The sequence below is a fragment of the Jatropha curcas genome, chromosome 11, assembly GCF_041381405.1.
Source record: "Jatropha curcas cultivar XTBG-Jc1 chromosome 11, XTBG_Jcur_1.0, whole genome shotgun sequence".
NCBI classification, from domain to species: Eukaryota; Viridiplantae; Streptophyta; class Magnoliopsida; order Malpighiales; family Euphorbiaceae; genus Jatropha; species Jatropha curcas.
Genome location: NC_143161.1, coordinates 4,785,503 through 4,808,201, shown reverse-complemented (window position 1 = coordinate 4,808,201; position 22,699 = coordinate 4,785,503). Strand labels below are relative to the sequence as shown.

The window sequence follows — 22,699 nt, the reverse complement described above, 5'->3', positions numbered from 1 at the left end:
AAATGTTTAACAGCATTACTGCTGCAATTATGCGAACAAAATGCTAATGCTATATGTTGCGAACATCATAATGGAACATGATATAATTCGAGGTAAGCAAGAATGGATAAAACCGAAAAACTAATCTAGTTCGGTTGTTTAGATATTCAAAGTGTTTTCCATTTGAAATTTTAGATAATTCCGTTTCAAATTTTGATTCAGTTATAACTTCTGTTTCAATTTTTGATTTAATTATACAAAATATGTGATTTTTGCCTAAAATCAATCGGAATTAACTGAACTGACCTGGTTTTAGTTTGCTTTCAATTTAACCACCTGTTTGCATAACCCCAAATATAATGTACTCAAAAGGATTACGTTACAGCCCTAGTCGACACCAATCTAAGTGCAATAACAAGGGCAGGAATTAGGCCGTTAATAGATGAACCGAAAGGAGAGATGCCAATTCTTTCTTTCAATCAAAGCAATCTCCCCCCAGATTGGCAGTCATACGCTGCACGGACAAAAAGCATTTTCACTTTATAAAAAGAAGTAAAAGAATACATCTCCAATCATTACTCGTATTCGGTTGTAGCTTTCTCTGTTTCTCAGACTTAACAGTAACACTTGATAAAAGTAAAATGTTCACTCTCTATATATTATTATTATTATAGCAGTGTGAACAGAGTACAAGGTGTATAACCCCTAGCATTAGCAAAGAAATTGAAAATGGGTATGAGAAAATCATTAGATGATCCTCATACCTTCGCAATTTTACTTTGCCTACAATTGCTAAGTTCAAGACTTGTTTTCATTTTTCGAAGTGAGAGATATGATGAACAAAACCCATATCTGGTACAAGTATGGTTCCGGACGTGAGTTTGCTAATTTCAAGCTAAAATTGTACAGATATTTAAGTATTTTCTCATTCTACAAGTGAAATACAAAGAGCGATAGCCATGCCCAGTACGAGTGAAATTATTTGGACCATTGAACTTCTAAAAGTCGAGCTGCCATTGTTCATTTCTGCAAGCACTCCAGCAACAGCAATGTATATGAACCCACCTGCCGTAAATCCCTGAAGGAGAAGATTAAAGAAACTAAGAGAGTTGCACAAAAATTTTAACTGTCCAAGTGAAGTTAAACAGTGTTAAGGGATGCTCACCTCAATCAAAGATGACTGTCCTGGATCTCTTCCCCAGAGCAAAGCCTAGAACAAAAGCAGCAATATTTAATTTTTCTTCATTGCTTGATACGAGAAAGGAAACACATTTGAGATATAGTACTCACCAATGCAGTTCCTAATAAAGCCACCAATGCAGAGAGGAAGTTGAAAAAGAGGGCTTTAGATACGCTAAAACCAGATCTTACCAGGATACCAAAATCTCCTATCTGCATAGAAAGATACACCAAGCTATTTACTTGCAAGAAGCATAATGTCCTAAAGTTGAAGCAAGAGACTAACAACCCAAAGATAATCGATGTCATAAAAACAATCATATCATGTACTAGGAACTATTTAGTATAGGATCATCCTACATCCTTGTAACTCGCAGATGAAGTTAAAATATATTAGTACTACAAGATTGCTTACAAGAAGTAATAGCCTCTGTAGGTGCCTGAATATAGGTTACATGGTTATTAAGCCAAGATATCAGGGTAAGCATGCATCTATTCTGTAATCAATTCCCAATATCTCATTCGTAATAAATTCTGAACGCGAATTTATATGTTAACATTAATTCCAAAATGAAATCCTAATTTTGGCAGATAACAACAAGGTGATTTGTTTACAAGTCAGTGATAATGCAAACAATAAATATTGCACAAAGTTGCTAAATAGTAATTCAATTTGCCAAAAAGAAGACGGAAACAAAGCTATCATATGCCTGAAAATGAGACCAAAAATAAATCCTCATGAAGGACGGATCCTTCAAAAACTAGTTGACCAATGAACAGATGGAGGAATCCAAACCTCCTGAGGAAGCTCATGTGCAAGCAAAAATAGAGTTCTAGACCATCCTCCAACAGATCCATAAAGCAGAAATGCACTTCCTAAAGCCATTCCATCAGTAAAATTGTGCTGCAAAGTCAACATTGCATAGCATAAAAAATCAAAAGCAGATTCTCCTTTTTCCTAATTTTAAAATAGTAATTTAAATAAACTATGATCTTTTGAAGTACAAACAAATGAAAGCTCAATGGAAAATAAGAAGGAAAAGAGCCGACGAAAAAAACGGAAAAACAAAGCAAGCACATACGTACAACACCATCAGAAAACAGATTGAGATAGCCAAACACTAGATTTGATGGTGCCTGAGTAGTTTCCTTTTTATTTGAGGATTTATTAGCATTTGTAGAGCCATCAGTAGCATCAATATGTGGCATATCATCTTTGCCATCAAGGGTAGTCTTTCTCTGCAGGAATACAAGCACACCAACTCAACATAAGTACTCGATCAATCCTAAACTAAATGGGGTTGGTTACATCAATTTAGGGCTAAGTTTTCTTTGAGAGGATATATCAGATAAGATTTTGTGTCCATTTGAATATCAATAAATTTATATTCCAATAGTTACTATATACCGCAAGGCTTTTAGGTTAAAATTGCCCAGCATTATTAGATATCCAAGTTGATCCCCAGCTGCCTAAAGTTGCAGAACAATTGACATGATATGCTAAATGCCTTTTTACCTTCCGAAGAGATTCGTGTTCAGTTAAATTATCCCCATTCAAAGAGTTAGCCGAAACTTCATCTAAACCTTTTCCTTCAGTTTCCTTAGGAGATACCGACTGCATCACACCATTAACATCATCATCATCATCTTCTTTTAATTTCTTACTGCTCTTGTGATGATGGTGGTGATGACCATGACTCCATGAATGAGCTCCAGTAGAATTATCGTCTACATATCTAACCACTTTCTCTACAAGAAGAAAAAGTACAATGCCAGCTGCGACAACCAGCGTATCACACAAGGTATTGTAACCCAATCTACAAAATCTCTGATGATAATAATAAATTGAAGAGAAGAGATTACACTACATATATCCACGATTAAAGCGACCAAAACAATTAAATAAGAAGTCAGATAGCATCAGTTCAACAAAATATTTACTATTCTTCCTGGCAAGTGCTTAAACCCGAAAAAAAAAAGAAGAAAAAAAAAAAAAAAAAAAGAAGTAGAATTCAGATGAAGTAGTTTACTACAAATCTTGCAGGACCAGTTATTCTCTCTGCCTCCCTCTCTCTAGAAATCAGATGAAGCAATTTAGTACAATTTCTGCAGGACTAGTTATTCTCTCTCTCCCTCTCTCTCTCTCTCTCTCTCTCTCTCTCTCATTTGAACTTAAGTAGACAAAAGTTTTACTGATTCAACACATGCACAATACAAGGATTCTAAACACGACCCATTCTTGAATGACAACAGAAACTCAGGTGATAACAAACAACAAGAACGACAAGGAGGCTGTCTACGTGTATTTAGACTTCAAAGGCTGACACTATTCAGGAAGGTTGCACGTAAGTATCTATCCTTACCCAAGATGGATAATCCAACAGAAAGATCTTTCAAAGAATGGGCATGTGAATGCCCATGTCCAATATGAGCATGATGAGAATGGTCCGTGTCATGATCATGAGAGTGGGAGTGTTCACCACCTGCAAAACATTAGTTAATGATTCATCACTCAATTAACAACTCCAACGCTCAAAAAATGATGTATTGCAAATTCCAGTTGACTTTTATAAGGTTTCGTCAACCTTACAAAGAATAAGTCCAGAAACAACTGATACTCCTTTTGTCCAATAATTTTAGTCCTTATACATTAAAGCCATACATTTGAAGAGACTTCATTTAACATATAGTATGAAATTACAAGCTGAAAAGAGATTAGGATTAACAGGCCATAACAATACAAGTTAAGGCAACAATTGATAGGAAGCATAACAAACTGAAAAGAGAATAGCACTTGATCAACTTGTACCAAAGGCATGTGGTAATTGATGAAGAAAAGCATCCCCTAACATAGCTCCTGCCTGAAAGGAAAAGGAAAATTTTATCAAGGTGAATAGAACAATACAACATAACACTAAATAAGAAAAGGAAACATTCATACTTTTGCAGAAACCACAACCTAGAATGTACAAAAGTAATCGAGCAACTCAACCTGAAGTTTAGAGTCAAATATCCAAAAATGTTTTGTAAGAACACTGCATGCTGGTTTGGAATTGAAAAACTCATGTAATTGTACTTGATAAGAGTTTCCTATATTATGAAATATATGAATCAGAAATTACACTCATACCAGTTTTCCTTCATTGAAATACTTTAATACATAATGAGGATTCACAACCTATCACTCTCCTTCCAAAGAAAGACCTAGGACTCAAGCCATTATGAGACAGGTGATATCTTGGGGTTACTATAATTTGACAACTGCACTCCCTATTAGAAGAAAAAAAATGTCAATCAGCCCAGTCCTCAAGAAAAATTAGTATCTCAGCTATGTGTTGGGGGGAATAAGTTGCAGATTTTAAGCAGAAGGCATTTGTGTCGATTAATAGCTTTTTCCAAAAAAACAAGAGAAGCAACAAGTTACAAGCTTATCAAGCGAGAAATCCAATCTTCAGAATAAAATGTTTGGAGATATGGTTAGCTAGCCAGCAGACTGCAGCCAAAATTATCAAGGGGGAAAAAAAAGAGGGCGCAGTGAGGCAAAAGGAATAACATCCTTGGCCCAAAAGGAAATAAAATTGGACAACAAACTTAAGGGACTCTTTGAAGTATAGGTGAGAAACCAAGCAATTCTTGCAATTGCTGCTCCAGGTCATGATCGAGATACCAACTGACAACAATAGAATTTATGGTGTCTTTCATGGCGGGTGCTTTAGCACTTATCTGATAATTTTATAAATTTAAAACGACTTCCCAAATATACATGCAACTAGGTGAAGAGCCATATAAAAAAAAATTGATTAAGCTTCGATCTCGACTTTGGAAATACTGCACGAATCTTTTGCAACCATTCAGCAAAATCTAGAGCAATATCAAAGACAATCTGTCGTAAAGCACTTGCCATAATTTGACAGATTGGATGGCTGTCCTAGCAGCTGGATTTAGCACAAATTCTACTCATCTCAGTAGCACTTCTAAGCAAATTCTTCAAACAAAATGTCCCAAACTTCAAGAATTTTTATATTGCCAAATATCCTCATGCTGATACAAAATCACCCAATTTAAGCATCACACAGAGAGAAGGAAGAAGTTCAGCCTTAGGATCTACCATAAATTATTAAGAAAGTATGAATTTGACATGCAACAAAGGTCAAACCAGTGTGGCAGATGATTAAAGTTAAATAAACCATCAGTATACTTGAAATCCAAAATTCATATTAAACAGTACCAGAAATGAAAACAAAGGATGACGAGTAAATAAGTGATGCTACTGGAGAAATACATTACATCAAAGAATTACAAGATGTTAACCATTCAAATTTTATAAAATAAACAATAATGCGTAAAGCTACAATGAAACAGGGCGTAGAGGTTGTCCCAGGAACTCACAAATTGATTTTAGTAACCAAAATTTATAAACTAAACGAGAATGGTTTAAGAATCTGACCCCAAATAAAGCCAATGAATCAACAACTGCCTTCGATGGTTTTCCTTGTACTGCAATAATGTGTAAAACACAAAATTCAGACTTTGTCCACATTAATAGGGTACTAAAACGCCAAAAATACATAACTTGGGGCAAAAAAATCAACATCTAACATGAGAAACATTTATACAAGTATGCAAAGACTATTTTAGAAAATTACAGCTGAATTCAATAAAATGATGCATAAGTATCTACTCACAAAGTCACTTACTAAATATGACTGGCAAAATAATCAGGCAGATGAGAGAAGCCAAGCTCACCAAAAGTGAGCATCCCAATGCATGTGACCAAAGACCTACGATAAAAGATAATGATCAGCAACAGCAATACATCATGTACACAAAACAAGTATTGGGAGCAACAGTGAAAATGATGAGACATATTGGGGATCACTTTCCCTCAAAATTTCCAAAGATTAACCAAATGTACTTGCAGTTGTTTAAGTGAAACAGACAAGCAGTGTAATGGAAACAAGGAAGAACAAAGTAAATTGCAAGTGCACAAATGGACGCAAGCAACTTTTTTTTTTTTTTTGGTTAATTTACAAACTTCATACTGAAGTAAACAAGATATTTAATTAACTAGCATATGCCTTACCCGTCAATAAAGCTGTGTCCAATGCATCTAAATTAGTCTTTGTTCTAGCCAAATGAGTTCTTTCATGTGTTTCTATAGGCACTTGTATTAAGATGGCTTAGAGGAAGTAAAAAATGAAGGCAGTGCCTTTGGCTAGGAGATGCATCCAAGATTCTTCTTTTCAAACATCTATGCACCTGATCAGAGTGAGAAGGACGCTAGTGTATCTGAGTTTCTGCATCTTCAGCAAGGGATGAATATGGCTGGTGTTTCCTTTTCACAGAAGGTATCGATTTGCTTTATCATGGGATTTAATGTCTTCTATAAATTTTTATATATCTCCCCAATTGTAGGAAAGTCTAAGATTGTATTCATTAGTGAGCAATTGCCAAGTAAGTGACGAACTTTACTTGCCCTTGGAGACAGGTATCTGAGTATTCAACAGTGCAATAGAACATAGAAATTGACAAAAATTGTCCTAAACCTTAGAGAAGAAAGATAAATGCCCTAAAGTCCATGGACTCAGAAAATTCAGTTTCTGAGAGTAAAATCAAAACCCAACAGAGGTATACTACTATCACTGACTATAAAGGCAAAGCCTTTCTGCAGGACCACAATACACAAAACCTAACCTCTTAATACTCGTAGTCAATGCACAACCTCAACTCATCAAATAACCATCAATTTAGAATTGGCACCTGCACCTCCCACAAAACTGAGCCCAATTATAATGCACCTTCAAGACTACAACTTTACGAGCTCAACCTGCTAAGTTGAACTTCCGAGTGAAAATTACAGGCTTAAAGGTGCAAAAAAAGCATTTCATTTCATTCCCTTTTAAAAAAAAAAAAAAAAAATCACTTTCGCATATGGGCTAATGTATATTACCTAGACCAGTGAGCTTGGAATCATGGTCGTGACCATGACTATGGTGATCATGATGATAATTGCTAAAACCGTAGAGCTTCATATCCTCCTCCTCCGCCAATTCCTCGGGCAACATCGACTCAATCAACTGACCGTCATGATCACGATCATGATGGTGATGGTGATGGTGATGTGCATGTCCAACAGCACAGCCCTGGTGGTTGTGGTGGTGCCCATGTGAATCATCATCGTGCACCGGCGATGTACAGAATCCACTAGAAAAGCTCAGATCTATACAGAAGACTAAAACCACTAGCAAAGCTAGCAAGATCTGTTTTTGACTCTTAGCAAACACCATTCTCAACCAGAAAAAAAAAAAAAAAGGATAAAAAAAATAATAGTTGATTTAAGGAATTTAGAGGGAGAGAAAAGAAAAAAAAAAAAAAGCGGGAAAAAGAAGGGAGTGTTTGGGAAAGGACTAAGAATTGCGGCGCTTGCAAGTGCCTTCAATGGTGATGAAACAAACAACGCAGAGAAAGAGCAGGATTATTCCGATTATGATGCCGAATGTAAGTACATCCATATTTACTCTCTCCCGTTCTGCAAAAGATTTTTCATTTTTTTTAATTTCTTTTTCTTTTATTTTTTTTTTAATCTTTTTGCTTTTGTTGTTGGAATTTCCGAAACGGGATCTGCCGCTGACGCACCAGAGAAGCGCACACGGAGAGTGTTGCGTTGCGATTTAATCGAATAATTAATGGTCAGTGACGGTGAGTGAGGTGTTAGTGTGCTCGAATTTTCGGAAGAGAACGACTTATGACCAACTCTAATAATTATAAATCATTTTTTTCTTCAAAATACATCTATTTTTTTATAAATATTTTTTTTTATTTAAGGGTGAATAGAAATACTGAATATATCAAACTGAAATTGATTTGATTTGATTTAATTGATATATTTATTATTGTCAATTTAAATGGTATAAATTCGATTTTTCTTTAATTTAATTCGATTTTACAAAAATCACTCAATTAAGCTTAAAATCAAATTATAAATGGATTCATCAATTGATAAGGTGAATATGCCAAGGCTTGGTCTTAATTTGTCAACTTTGCATGTTTCACAAATTGTGTTCCATGCCCCATTTGATTAGAAAACATTACAAGTTATATTTTAATTTTTCAAATTCTTATTTGCTTATTTTGTGTTTAAACAAAAATTTAATATAAAAAATTAAGAATTTATATTATAAAATTTTAACATCTAAGAATACTCCGTTATAGTTTTTAAATATATAAATTAAACCAGAAAATGTTATTTTTATCTTTTGTTATAGAAAAATTTAAAATAACATAAGTTGATTTCTACCCTTTCTATTTTTATTTATATATATAAAAAACAATGACTATATTATTTCAACCTTCGACCAAATATAAAATTTTAAGAAATGCCATAACAAAAATTCATTATTTTCAATTTATTAATATAATTATATTCAAAAAAAAAAAAATCTAACTAGCAATTGGAAAGACTCCTCATGGTGGCATCACGAGTTTAACTCTAATACCAGCACCAAAAAATATATCTTCTACATATATGGGCAAACTAGAAAAACGAAGAAATACCTTGTGAAATATTTTTATAAATTTGCAGACAGAGAATCCTTTTAACTCGTTCTTTTGATAGTTGTATAAATTAATAGTGAAGAAAGATCTCACGGGATTGAGCATTTTGAGTAGATAAAAGAATTTTGCAAGAGTAGTTAGGCAAGAAATGTTGCGTTTATGTCTGTTTTCTTGAATCTAAGATCAAAATTTCCAAGCTGACCAAAGAATTTGCCGGAACATAAAAAAAGAAAATTTGTAATAGTCACAAAGTTGCATGTTAAAAGCATGTCACCATTTATTTACTTGAAGAAAACCCTCTCATTACTGATACAATAGCGATACATTTGCATGGAAACTCAATTTTAAAGAAAATCATGCACATTGTGAGCAAATCTTATATACCTTAATTTGATAATTAAGCTTATATACCCCTTTTGTGTCTCTCCAATTTTATTTCTAGGCGCTAAGTGTGTGACCAAAGCAATGCATATATAGTATAGTATAAGTAAGCCTGTCCTGTATGGTTTCCTCTCTTGAATTTCTGCTAATTAATCTCTTCATGCTCGTTAAACGCACTATCTCTCCCTTTCTTGATTTCATCTATCTCTGTCTTGGGATTTCAATCTTTGTGTCATTATGTCTCATTTGGACATAACCAGTAACTGCAAGAAAAGGAAGAGAGGAGAGAAGGTGTTTAGGTTCAAGAACTTTGGTGAAAATGGATACCCAGTTGAGTTTGATGGGTCATTCAGGGAAAATGTTAAAGCACTTCTTGAATTAGGGTATTCTGAGAGTAATATTTGCACTGGAATTCCAAGTTGGTCATTTCAGCTTGAAGTCAGTTGCCACCCTCCTTTCTATATCTTGTTGTTTGTCATTGAAGAGCCAATTGAAGCTTCTTTGGATCACTATTGCTGCAAGCATTGTTTATATGTTGGTGATGTCTTGGTTCCCTTGTTACTGCTTTCTTTTAATTTCTTGACAACCTTGGACTGTCTTCTGTATAAAAGGACAAGTTTTATATTACCATTTTGGACCTATCCTGGTGACTCTTGGCCAGTAATAAAGAATAACTAATCTATTTTTTTCTTCCTTGTCCTTTTTTTGTTCTTTTTTCTCTTAATATAAGCATATATTTGGGATTAAGACTTAGTTGTTGTTCCTGTCATTGTCATAATCTAAACAAATATATATTTGAAGATAAAAGAGAATTTGTGCGTTTAATTAATGGGTGTGTTCCTTTCTTTTTCTCTCATTGGATTTGGTGATTCCTTTATAGCTCAGGCTGGGGTGAACATCTGATATGCAACAAGAAGTATCACTTCGTGCTACCGTCCAAGGATACAGTCATTGCTTTCCTGAACCGTGAAGGCAACTTTGATGGGGAAATTTCAGTGAAGGGTAATAAGTTCAATATAGCAGAATTACAAGGCCATATGATGCATGGTGTCTTTCATTCTGATGGGTTTGGTCATTTGCTGTGTGTTAATGGCTTGGAAGCTGGTTCCAACTTGTCTGGACGCCAGATCATAGAATTCTGGGATCGTTTGTGCACTGGCTTACAAGCAAGGTTAGGCTTCTTTTTTATCACTTCTTGTGTATTTCATTTGATTTACATCCAATGAAACAAGAGTGATATGTTCAATAATTTGTTGCAGGAAAGTGAGTTTGAATGACATTTCACAGAAGAGAAGCATGGAATTAAGGCTACTTCATGGCATAGCATATGGGGAGCCTTGGTTTGGTCAATGGGGTTACAAATTTGAGAGAGGAAACTTCGGTGTAACTGAACCAATCTACCAGAAAGCTATAGGAACTATCCAAGGCGTGCCCTTGTGCATCTTAGTTCATTATCTTAGCAATACTAATCCTGATCTTCCTTCCATCATCTCCAAATACCAAACCTTATCAGATTATTCCTTAGCGACACTTGGCGATCTTTTTCGCTTCATGTTCGAGCTTAAATCTCACCTTCCTGAAGACAACTCTATTGATGCATGCACTACAGGAATTGTCATAGAACCTAATTGTAGATGGTCTGCAAAGAGAATTGAAATGGCAACTAGAGTTATTGTAGAATCCTTAAAAAGAGCTGATTTTAGATGGGTTTCAAGGCAAGAAGTTAGGGATGCTGCTCGTGCTTATATTGGTGACACAGGATTACTAGACTTTGTGCTTAAGTCATTAGGAAACCGTATAGTCGGAAATTATTTAGTTCGCCGGAGCTTGAATCCGGTGACAAAAGTGTTGGAGTACTGCCTAGAAGATGTCTCAAATATATTTCCTGCCCAAGAAAGTATTAACATTAACAATTCCAAAGTAAAGGCCAGATATAAGATTACAAGATGTCAAGTAATGAAGGATATGTACTACTTTTACAAGTATGTTGTTAAAGACCAAAAGCAGACTGTCAATATGGGAATTCTTACAGCAATACAAGCAGCTTCAAGAATAATTCTTGACACTAAATTTCTTGCAAAAGACTATTATACAGAATTCCCTTGTAGAGTTGAATTAGGGCTTGAAGGGAAATTGAAACTCTATTGCACAGTATTTTTAAGGAACAATGAAGAAATAGCTAATGAAGGGATAAACAAAGCAATGCCACCATTTGAGTGTATTACTTTGAAATCAAATGCTACATTTGATGAGCTAAAGCAACAAGTTGAAAGAAACTTCAAGGAATTATACTGGGGATTTCGAGGTTTTGCTGTCGAGTCGATACTGAACTTGAATGCTAAAGGGAGCGATCTAGTTTTTGGATTAGTTGAAGTGGGTCAGAAAATGGTGTTTGAAGGGAGTAATAGGGAGAGAGGAATGATTAATGAGTTGATATATGAAAGTGGTAACAATAACAGAGTCGTGGATTGCCCTTGTGGAACTAAAGATGATGATGGAGAAAGAATGGTTTCATGTGATATTTGCGAGGTATGGCAGCATACAAGATGCGTTAGGATCCCATATCATCAGGAAATCCCTCATATATTTCTCTGCAGCCGCTGTGAACATGAAATCATAATCTCACCTTCTTTACCTTAGTACCTATTAGTTTTCTTTTCACTTCTAGCTTATATATGTTCTTCGTCAAACGTGACTATTTCGAGGCATATAAAAAAAAAAAAGGAATGTTTCAGTTGTAGAATGGATATTTATAATTAGGCGTACCAACCTGACTCCTAATAAGACTAAAATCTATCTTAAACGTTCTTATCATGCTGGAAAATGTACTCAATGCGAGTATATGACAGAAACTAAAATGTCACTGCTTCATAGATCTTGAACATGCTACACTTGCCATCTCCGGCCCCATACGTATAAAAAACGATCTGTTTACATCTAGCTGATTTAATAATCTCCCTGCTGTTAATAGTCTTGAAACAACAAACTGAACAAGCTTCATAGACAGACATTTATTTCTTTCTATGTATCACATCAGAATGATCCTACAATATGCATCTCTAAATATACCAAGGTTTCCTACATCAAATGATAGCCCATCACACTGAAGTACATTATATACACGGATATGCAAACCACAAGCAAAATCCACAAAAAGAAAAAAAGAAAGAAAAGAAAAGAAAAACATGGTCAGTCTACTACTATAAAGCTACCATATTCGTTTTCCCCTATACTGTGAAACAAAGACTTGAGGGTTAACAAGTACTTCCAAACTATTTATCTACCCAGTATTTTCCTTCCAGAAGCCGATATTCTTCAAAGCAAATAGCATCCCAGCGCATTTTCACAAATGTCAGTAACCACTCTCCCATGTACTCCTAACGATTCACAATCACGGACTAGTGTACATCTATTTGATATTCACAAGGTTCCACTGCTTAAAATTGAAGTGATGAGCCACTGTGTAATGTTGCCTGGTCCAGAACACCAAATTATCAGATTTCTAGTGTAATCAGAAACAGAAACAAAATTGAACTGTCTAAAGGATTTTGATTAAAGAACACATAAATCAGTCTCCTTTTGCCTTGCATAGCACTTAAATGAACAAGCACATGTTTGTGTGCATGTGCCAGTCTTCATTTCTTAAATCAACTAACCATGCTATATATTGCTTGCCACAAAAACTGGTAGTATAGGTACAAAAATGAGAAAGAAAAGGAAAACTTATTTAAAGGTTAATAGAGGTTAAGCAGAACGTACCATTAACAGTTTTTTGAACTAACTCTGAGGAGGAGAGCCTGGCTCAGAATCACAAACAGAAGCGAATGACATTGTATCTTCTTTTGATATGGCCACAAAGTTCAGTGGTGCAGTAGACAACCTTCTCATTTCCTTGAAGTATCCATTTTGACGTCCAGAGTAAGATCGGGGGGTGAGGAGCTCAGGAGTTGCGGCACCAACTGAGTTTCGGCGAGGTGTGGGGGTCATGGAGCCATTTCCATTTGCACGATAACCATTTGCTTTTCTAAAGCTGTTACTTTTTCGCGGACTCGGTTTGGAACCATACATGAGTTCCTTCTCCGTTAACAGTAGATCTTGGAGTTTCTTCTGATCCTGTAATAAATCAGTAAATTGATTGTAAGAAGCAAGAATATTAACTTTGGACCATTTGAACAAGTAAGAATTCAGTAAGAAAATATTTTCTTAATAACCTAGATTGCTACATTTTCCCCCGTAGCAATTAACAAAGTACAAGGTAATTTAAAAGAAAAAAGACCAGCTCCTTTACCCTGCATCTCTTTTTCTCCTCTTCTCTCTGTTGTCTGGCCTGCAAGTAATCCTTCAATATCGACACCAATCTTGCCTGCAAAAAATATCAAAACACGTACATACACACATAGTTAGAGAAAGAATACTGTAGAAAACATCTGTGAAACACTCAGCACCGAAACTAAATAGCTTACCCCATCATAAAGAAATAGCATCTTCTTCTCTTCTTCCCAGGCAAGAGTTTTACTAATCAGATTGTCAACCATTGCTATAAAACAGTAAATTATTAGCTCCGAAAGGCAGTGAAGACTAAATTACTAAACAGAGAATGATAGAATGAAATACCTGGAATTTTGTTAACTGTCACTCGAGCTCTTTCTGCACGTTTAAGATTAATGTGTGCACCTCTCCCAGCATTGTATCGGTTACTGTCCTGGTATCCATTAAAAAAAAAGAAAAAAAAAGAAAAAAAATCTCTTAAGGTTGATGGGGTAGGTGCTCCAGTAGTAAATAGTATCACAGTGGGTTGTCATTTACTTATTTATGGTTCATTATTTGCATTGAACTTGACTTCTTATCATGCTAAACAGTTAAACAAAGAGAAGTAAAAAATAAAACTTCCCCTACTCTAAAACAGCTTGCTACTGGATTAAAGGAATAGTCCATTATCTGCATTAGCATTAAACCCAGAGCATGCGACATGTTAAATACAAACCCCGAGCAATAGGGAGTGAAGGGAGATGAAAAACAAAGATCCTCTTATTTCCAGTCTTATCATCATATGTTGATATGCCATATAGTAGATGGTTTCAAGCTTACTTGACTATACTCTTCAAGCCAGTTTTCCTCCTCACAAGCTGAAAGCCACCGGTCAATTCTATCCATGACTTCTTTTCGGCTCATAGCTTCTTCTTTAACTTTGACTATCTGGGCCTCAATATTTGCCAATAATTCAGAAGGATCCACCAATCCTGAAAGTAACGGCAAAATTTGTTATTCAATAATTCCTTTGCAAACTAAATTAATATAAACCATTAAAAGCTAGCCAAAAAAAAAAATGAGAAAGTAAGAATATTTATACCAGAATCTATCAATGCATTTGATTTCTCAGCAGCAGTACTTGTATCTGGCTCAATATGAGTCATTCTGCATATTTCCTCCAGTTCTGATCTCCGTTTCATAACAAGTTCTTTCATTCTGCTAGCTTTTAGTTTAGTAAGCCTCTCCACTTCTGCTGATGCCTGCCAAAAGGACAAGTAAGTCCATGAAGCTGCTCTTGAATCACTAAAACAAAAAATAAAAAATAATAAAAAAAAAAAAAATACACAAGTTCAGGGAGATACAAACCTGTTCAATTATATCTGTTGTGAGTACACCTGGTTCAATGATTTCAGATTCAGAAGATCCAAGGATACAAGTAATTCTTGAGAAGCTATTTTTCTCCTCTTTTGGTGAGTCCATCAGATTCCAAAGTTCAAATAATGATGCCACAATATCTTTCAGCTGGATTCCAAACAGAGGTTTACTAAACACGAGAAGGAAAAACAACAGTAAAGCTAAAATGTTATCAGCATTACCTTCTGGATCCGTGCTTTTCTTTCTAACTTCAACTTGATAATGGATTGTTCTAGACCTTCTAGAGTGCTATTACTTATATTTGTCAATTGTTCTTGGTTTTCTTTATGCAAGCTTGGGTGAACATCACTGACCGTCTGCCCAAAATCCAACCCAAGCACACCACAGAGAGTATGCACTTCGTTCACATATTCAAAGACCTTATGAAGACGATCAGACTGCAGCATAATGAACCATACTCGTAAATTATCAGCATATAATAATAAAATAACAAATTTATCCAACAGCCACCCTAAGTGTTAAAGATGCTGATAAAGTTCAACAAAAGTATAAAAATACTATAACATCTGATTGCAGGTAAACATTATATGCATATCTAAAATTTGTTTCGTATAACAATCAAGCGGAATTCTTTTCACAAAATCAATCTTAAATGCGAGATAATATCAATAAAAAAAAAAAAAAATCATGCAAAAATTTTCAGCTTTTCATGTTAAGTAAAGGTTGCATTCTTCAGGAAGCAGTAACAAGTTGACCATCCAAGGGAAATTTGTCAGCAAATCTATAAATGACACCACCCATTAAGTCGTTCATGGATTGTTGAAAACTTGTGTCCATATTATTAATCACAACTGCCCCCACTATAATGTGATTATATATTGCTACCAAAGTTAATTATGCAGATTAATTATATCCAATAATTCAAGATGCGATAAAGCACATGTAAGTCTACTCTAGCATCTGGGAACTTTAGCAACAATATATAAAAATTTGCATACCTTCTCCTTTTGAAGGGTGTGAAGATGTGTTTGATATTCATTAAGCTTTCTTATAGACAAATCTTGCTCATCCAGGGTTAAAGAACTCATCAGAGAATTGTTGAGATGGTTGTATCCGGAAATTTCCCCACTGATCTTTTCAATTTGTGCCTTTATATCCGTAAATTGCTTCATTCGTTCCTCTTTCTTCATCCTCAGATCTTCCACCAGTGGTGTAACACATGCAAGTTTCTCTTTTAGTGATGGTGCCCTCTTCTCTGTCTTTGTCTGAAAATTTATGAAATGAGAGTAGCATAAATAAGTGGTCACTCAAAGAAATGTCTTTCACCATGAACAACAATAAGATTGGTCATGAATGAGGTCAAATATAAACCAACATGTCATACAACTATTTAACAACTGCATAAAGGGTGTAATTTAAGGGGAAAAAATAGCACTGACATTCTTTTATAGTAACCTAGGGATAACAAAGACAACTGACAAGTAGAAATATGGACTAGTAACAGGGACAAAACTAGCTTGCACCCATGAGGAGTCCAATTCTGGTCCCAAAAAAAGGCGTTATAGCTTACACTTAAAGTGAAGGGCAAAATGAAAAAAACATAAAAAGTAATCAATGACTAAGATAAGCATAATGGAGAAATGGAACAATATAATAATAGAGATTCAGGAATAACACAGCACAATAAAAAAATAAACATGACCATGATTGATTGTGGCAAGGAGAACTTACTGGTGAATGGATGTTAAGTTCCCCAAGGGCAGCCATGAGCGTTGCAAGCTCTGCCTCCTTAGCTGCAACAGACTGATGAAGGCGTACTTTGGCATTGGCAGCTTCCTCAACCTTTCTACGATAAACTTCCAAGCACTCCCTCTCCAACTCCAAAAGCATACGGTCTTTATCTGCTTCACTCTCACCAATGTCATTCCAAATTTGCTGCTCTCGAAACAAGAAGAAAATCAAAACGTGAAATATCTTCAATAAATTTTGCAAAGACCGAGTCACCCATTGAACATCTAACCATGCCCCCCACCCAACCTAATTCTCATGAAATATTACTCCTCAATCAGAATTTGCAACTATGGGAGGAAACGTGAACAGTGCATCGTTTTCAATTTTTCAGAGAAACCATAAAAGCTAGGAACAATAATTTCACAATGAAACAGAATACAATGTTGAGCAAATTGAACCCAAAGCCTCAACAATCAACTCCTAAGGATAAATTGCAGCTTTCAAAAATGAAAAGGCTAAAATGGGGAAATTTTAGTCTCCCACTGGAATTAACCAAAATTTTACAAAACCACACTGTACACAGTTCCACTTTAACACCCATAAAACCAATGAATTTGGAGGATACCCACTAAACTTCAACAACCACCGGTTGAATTACCAACTATAGCATAGCACAAATGAATTGCGAAACGCACATCAATACAACACACGAAATCAATCAAAATAAAGTTGATAAACAATCAAAACGAGGAAGAGAAGGAAAATTGGACAATTTTATTTCGACATGTAGTAAAAAAAAATGTTTCCACAAATTACAAAAATAAAAAGAACGTTTTAAACTCGAATCTCTAGTGAACAGATCACCGTTAAGACTCAAAAGGTTAAAAAGACCCAATCCGTAGCTCCCATAGACCCATTATGTTATAATAAAGTAACAATCAATGCTGTCTTTAACGGAGCAAAACAATAAACTTTCTCCAAAATCCATCATTACTTGTATAAAAGTAAATTTCCAAGAAGAGGAAAAGAAACCACATATTTTCTTTCTGACCAAACATCAGACTTTGCCAACAGCGAGAAACATCCCCAAAATAGAGAGAGGCAAAAAAGAGATAAAGAAAAAAAAAAAAGAGTAAAAGGAAGAGAGAAAGACCTGAAGCTCTCTAAGTAAAGCATTGCAAGTAGTGCTCGTACGCACACTAATAGTCGGGCTCCCAATAGCCAGCATTTCCACTTCTGCTTTCTTCCTCCTCTCTATCTCCAAAAATTTAAGCAAGAAACTCAAAAACAAAGCTCAAGGGACGAGCCAAAAAAACCCAAAAGTAAAAAAACAGAAGTTTCAAGGAAAAAAAAAAAAACAAGCCCCAAAACAAAGAACTAGAAAGAAGAATAAGGTAAAGAAGCAAGTGGGTTTTTGCTAAAAAGTCATAAAGAAACCAAGAAACTAAGAGACATTGGTTGAAACTACCTTAGCTTCCTCAGATCTGAACCTCAAATAACACCAACCCTCTTCTCTCTCTCCCCTTTCAATTCTTTAAATTGTTTATCCAAAATTAAATTAAAAAGAAAGAAAAGCAAGAGACCAAGAGGATCTCAAGAGTTAAAGTTACTCAGGGAGAAAAAAAGACAATGATTGGCAATTAAAAAAAAAGAAAATGAAAACCACAATAAAAGAAAGAGGACCCCCAACCCCAACTCTAGTTAAAGAAACAGAGAGGGAGCTAATGTGAGTTTTAGGAAGTTAAACTAAAATGCACCAAAAACAATTTAGCCAGTAACTGACACAATAAAGGGATCTGCGCACATTAGCATCCAAAAATTTCATTTCTAGGGTTCTCTTCTCTTCCTGATCAGAGTGAAGCAGTGAGACTATGGAGTTGAAAAAGGACAGACAGTGTAGAATAATAAAAAAAGTATATCTGAAAGAAAAATTATTTTTAAATGGAGGAGCAATTAGCAATTAGAACAGTCCAATTAGGAATGGAGCGTGTAATTCACGCGTTATATAAAAGCGTGGTATAGGATGGTAGTTTAGCTCACTGACTCAAGTAGCTGTCTTGATGTCCAAGCTCAGAAAAGAGAATTGCTTTATACTACAGCAGCATCACCATTATAGCAATGGTGAGCTTTTAGTTCTACTTTTTATTTATTTATTAAATTTCCTTTATGTATTTTTGTTTTTTGTAGTTTTAAAGGAAAGCATTTCTTTTCTTTTTTAACTTTTTGTGTATGAAGTTGGTCAATTGCCTTTGCTTTTTGTTTTTCATTCTTTTGGATAATTACTTGTACAGACAGCAAGCTATGTAATTAGTAATAATAATAAGGAAAAGGAGAAAAAAATTGTATTAAAGATAATTCTTATGTTGTGATTTAATGATTTTGCTATTTGTATGACATAATAGATATTGTTGTCATAACTTTTAGTTTTTTCATAATTTTCCTTATATGGAAACCTAAGAGTAGAAGATTTATTATATAAAGGATGTATCATATTAAATTTTTATTTTCTAATTAGTCTTTTTATTTTCAATTTATAAGTTAATTTAAAAATAAGTAGTTAAGTGTTTTGTAAAACTATCTAAATTGGTATTAAGTAATTTAATTATTTGGTTAGTATAATGTGGGAGTAATTTAATTTATCATAATTGCCAAAGATGTGATAATGACTCATTAGAAAGTTGATAAAGAGGGTGAAGTTTGAAAATTTTAAATTTTGTTGATTTAATCTTATTGTAGCAGGACTTTAATCTAGCTAAAATTCGATTTTAATGCATTTACTTTACTTATTCATTCTACAATTCGGAATATTTTACAATTTTGATGATTCTACAATTACCTTCTGATATATTGATTCTACAATGTAGAGGGAGCCTTCATAAACTTCTTTTTGACAATGGCACTAAGTACTCAACTAATTAAGGTAGGCCCACTATTCTCCATGACATTACCCTAAATTAGGGTAATTTGACTTTGGATAATTACTTAATTGTTAGCATTATGTAGATCACATGCAATTCTAAAGTTGAAGTGCAAGTCCTCTCCAAATTAATGGGATGTGATCATTATTTACTAATATGTTTTTATATATAACTTCCTATCAATATTATATTCAAAATGATATATAACTAATAGTGTAAAATATTATTTCTTGGGTTGATCTCTTTAATTTTTTTTTAAAAAAAGGTTTAATTAATAAATTGTTGAATTCCTCAATTATCTATTAGGAAGCAATAAAATATTCTAATTGAACAACAATTAGGGCACATCCATCATCCATCATGCATGTATATATCCCACATGTCATTATTGATTGATTAATATATTTGATTGACGTATGTGATCTACCTCCACCACAACAACACAACATTATCTCCATCCATCGATTGTATAATTATTGAGACAATGATGATTATTAGATAGGTGGATTAGGTTGCAGAATTTATTTATTTTTTTAATATAATATATAGTAAAAGTAACTGCAAAATGATTCTTAGAAGCAAATTTATTTTTTTATACATAAAAATTTAATATATATATATATATATATATATATATATACAGACATTTTTTATATACTGAAATTAATAAAAGAGCTGCTGAAAATTCAAACGATATACAGGCATTTTGAAAACTAAGGGGTAAGACAAGGACAAAGGAACTATAATTCAATAGTTGGCCATAGTAAGCATAATTCATGGGCCCCAATATTATTTTCAATATTAATCATAACAATCATAGAAAAAAAGATGCCATCTTTGATTAGATCAGTGCCAAGGAAAATTTCAGATGGGTCCTCATTTGTTATCTTTTCTATATAACCAATCGTTTGAGAAGGGATATTGGAATATAGGATTAAGTATCTAGAAACGCTTTAATTACTGTTCTTCCTACCACCTAATCATCCATCAACTTCTATCCTAACATAATACTTAATGTATATATGCCAACCACTTTTATTTTCTTTGGAGATATGATTATACAATAAAATTTTAAAAAGGAATTAATGAAGATTACAAGTGCATAAATAGGAATAACAGAATAAATATAAGTCATTTTTTTATCCACAAATATAAGTTATTTTAAAAATATTAAAGAGTGATTAATTAATTGTTATGTGAGATAGAGTAATTTAATCAAATTAATGATTTTTTTTTATAATTTAAAAAAATTAATTACTTTATTAATTACCGTATAACACACTTTAAACATTTATATTTGTGGACGGAAGGTGTAATTATTAAAGCTCTTGAATGTTGAAAAAGATGATATCAATGAAGAATGTATTAATGTATGCACAAACAATATGATCATTATTAAGAAGAATTTTGTAAAGTCACTTTGTGAATAATGTCAATGTTACAAGTTTCAATATCTTGGGCATTACCTGGTATCAAAAAATGTGCAACTCATAAGATTTTGGCATCATTTTATAATTATTGTATATACAAGGTAGTGTCTTGTTATCCTTTCCTTTCATATTAAAAAGGTATTATCATGTTAGTACTTAGGCATTGGAGTCTTTCAACCAAACCAAAAGAGAAAATTTGTCTTCCAAGTCATGGAAAAGTAGAAATTCAGCAATTCAACCAAAGATATGATTAAAAAAAAAAAAATCGATTTAATGCATGAAACATCTAATATTTGTGTTGACATAAATTTCAGACTCGTCTATTGTATAATATCATGTTATACGATATGATTGAATTAAAAAAAAAATAATTTGCAAATAAATACCTTAATTTTGACAATCCAGTTGTAGATGTGAAAAGGATAATGTTGGACAAGGGCTTATCTATAGAAGATACATTGTCCACATAAGAAGTGAACCCCTGTGTAGTGTGTACGTACCAACCTGACCTTTGCCTTTAGTGGGAGGAGAAAAGTAGTTCGAATTTCCGACCAAGTAGATGTGGGGTTGGTTTGGTTATTATTAGCCGATACAGTTAAAAGATATTTGACCTTAAACAAAAACAACACATTAGCTGGTTTTGTTTAACCTTAAATCTTAATTAATTAACGTCCCTTAAATGTGATGATTAGTGAATTTATAAGATAAGCAAATGTCGCGTTGTAACTACTTAATTGTACGCTAGAAAATGAGTGTTTACACATAACAATAAGTTCAATTGGTACATTTGTACTGTATTTGTTCGGTTAATTTTGATATTTTTTTAACCTTTTTATTTTCACTTAATTTTATCCTTGTTTAGTTAAATACTTTTTTTAAGATTTAAGATGATTTAATCATTCTTAAATTATTATGAAAGGCCAAAAAGTGTTAAAATTAACAGATTTTTATTTCTAACTTTAAAAAAGAAAAAAACATTATTTGTCAAAGTTTATATATATATATATATATTCCCATTGAACTAATATGAGGAATGTTTGGAGAATTCAATATTTAAAAATTCTTGTCATATGAGTCATGGATTCAATTGTACATATATTGCCTGGTTAACGATAGACATCCACCTACACCCGAAGTTTTTAAGTCAACCAACAAAAAAGGCAAAAGAATAGAGGGAAAAAATTTTAGGTTTTTTTAAACATATATATGTATTCATATATTAGTGTCGAAACATTTTGTATTTTTCAGAATTGATTAATTAATTTTTATTAATTAGTTAATTAATTAATTAAAAGAAAGAGAGAATAAAAACATGGGGTGCAAGTAAACAAAAAGAGCACTCATCAAACGATTGTTCACGTATAGGAAGGTTGGGACACCAAAGGAACTAATGGAAACATGCGTTAGTGAATCCTTTTGGTAACCAACTGCGAAGCTTATAAAAAGAGCAAGGGTGCGTTAGTGAATTCTTTTAGTAACCACCTGCGAAGCTTATAAAAATAACAAAGGAACCTCAAAAAAGGCACAACCAAATTCTCCGATGAACTCAACAATCAATCAAATTCTCCAACGAGTCAATCAATTTAATTTTCAAAGCATTATCTTTATTTCTCCTAAGATCAGTTTATTTACACTTTCTGTAACTACAAGCTTTTATTTCAATACAAGTAATCAAATTCAATTTATTTTTTCAATTAATCAAACTCTCTTTATAATTTTCTCTACTCAAATTTACTTTAATTGCACAATTGATAAAGCGTTTGTCGTGGATTCAACCCACGGTCTAGAAGTCAGATCAAATCCATTTTAATTCCTTAATTGGTGTACTTCACACACCTAACACGCCCATAATTAATTCACAAATTAAGTTGCCAGCGAATCATTGCTTTTTTCTCAAAAAGA

General features: G+C 33.6%; 3 protein-coding genes across 5 annotated transcripts; 1 reads left to right on the top strand and 2 right to left on the bottom strand.

Annotated features, from left to right (window-relative positions):
- Positions 1-610: 610 nt before the first annotated feature.
- IAR1 (ZIP metal ion transporter family) lies at positions 611-7,887 on the bottom strand. Of its 2 annotated transcripts, none has more exons than XM_012216995.4 (11): positions 7,109-7,887; positions 5,856-5,939; positions 5,606-5,655; positions 3,968-4,019; positions 3,522-3,641; positions 2,675-2,907; positions 2,245-2,397; positions 1,955-2,062; positions 1,270-1,371; positions 1,145-1,189; positions 611-1,057 (listed from the first exon to the last, which is right to left on the bottom strand). In XM_012216995.4, exons 1-11 carry the CDS (start codon positions 7,443-7,445, stop codon positions 905-907), a joined length of 1,437 nt encoding a protein of 478 aa, XP_012072385.1. In that variant the 5' UTR covers positions 7,446-7,887; the 3' UTR covers positions 611-904. The 2 variants fall into 2 exon arrangements, with proteins under 2 accessions (XP_012072385.1, XP_012072384.1); XM_012216994.4 differs by having other exon boundaries at positions 2,675-2,934; positions 7,109-7,886.
- A 1,282-nt stretch (positions 7,888-9,169) lies between these two features.
- On the top strand, positions 9,170-11,907 carry MS1 (RING/FYVE/PHD zinc finger superfamily protein). The gene is made up of 3 exons (XM_012216993.4): positions 9,170-9,631; positions 9,979-10,264; positions 10,353-11,907. The coding sequence occupies exons 1-3, from the start codon at positions 9,331-9,333 to the stop codon at positions 11,731-11,733; spliced, it is 1,968 nt and encodes a 655-aa protein (XP_012072383.1). The 5' UTR covers positions 9,170-9,330; the 3' UTR covers positions 11,734-11,907.
- Positions 11,908-12,080: 173 nt separating this feature from the next.
- Positions 12,081-18,342, bottom strand: LOC105634175 (65-kDa microtubule-associated protein 6). Of its 2 annotated transcripts, XM_012216992.3 has the most exons (13): positions 17,918-18,342; positions 17,603-17,703; positions 16,450-16,653; positions 15,717-15,983; positions 14,940-15,155; positions 14,710-14,865; positions 14,444-14,603; positions 14,182-14,333; positions 13,708-13,795; positions 13,557-13,630; positions 13,382-13,456; positions 12,853-13,206; positions 12,081-12,566 (listed from the first exon to the last, which is right to left on the bottom strand). In XM_012216992.3, exons 2-12 carry the CDS (start codon positions 17,675-17,677, stop codon positions 12,871-12,873), a joined length of 1,803 nt encoding a protein of 600 aa, XP_012072382.1. In that variant the 5' UTR covers positions 17,678-17,703; positions 17,918-18,342; the 3' UTR covers positions 12,081-12,566; positions 12,853-12,870. The 2 variants fall into 2 exon arrangements, with proteins under 2 accessions (XP_012072382.1, XP_089571955.1); XM_089715829.1 differs by having other exon boundaries at positions 17,603-18,342.
- Between the last annotated feature and the right edge of the window lie 4,357 nt (positions 18,343-22,699).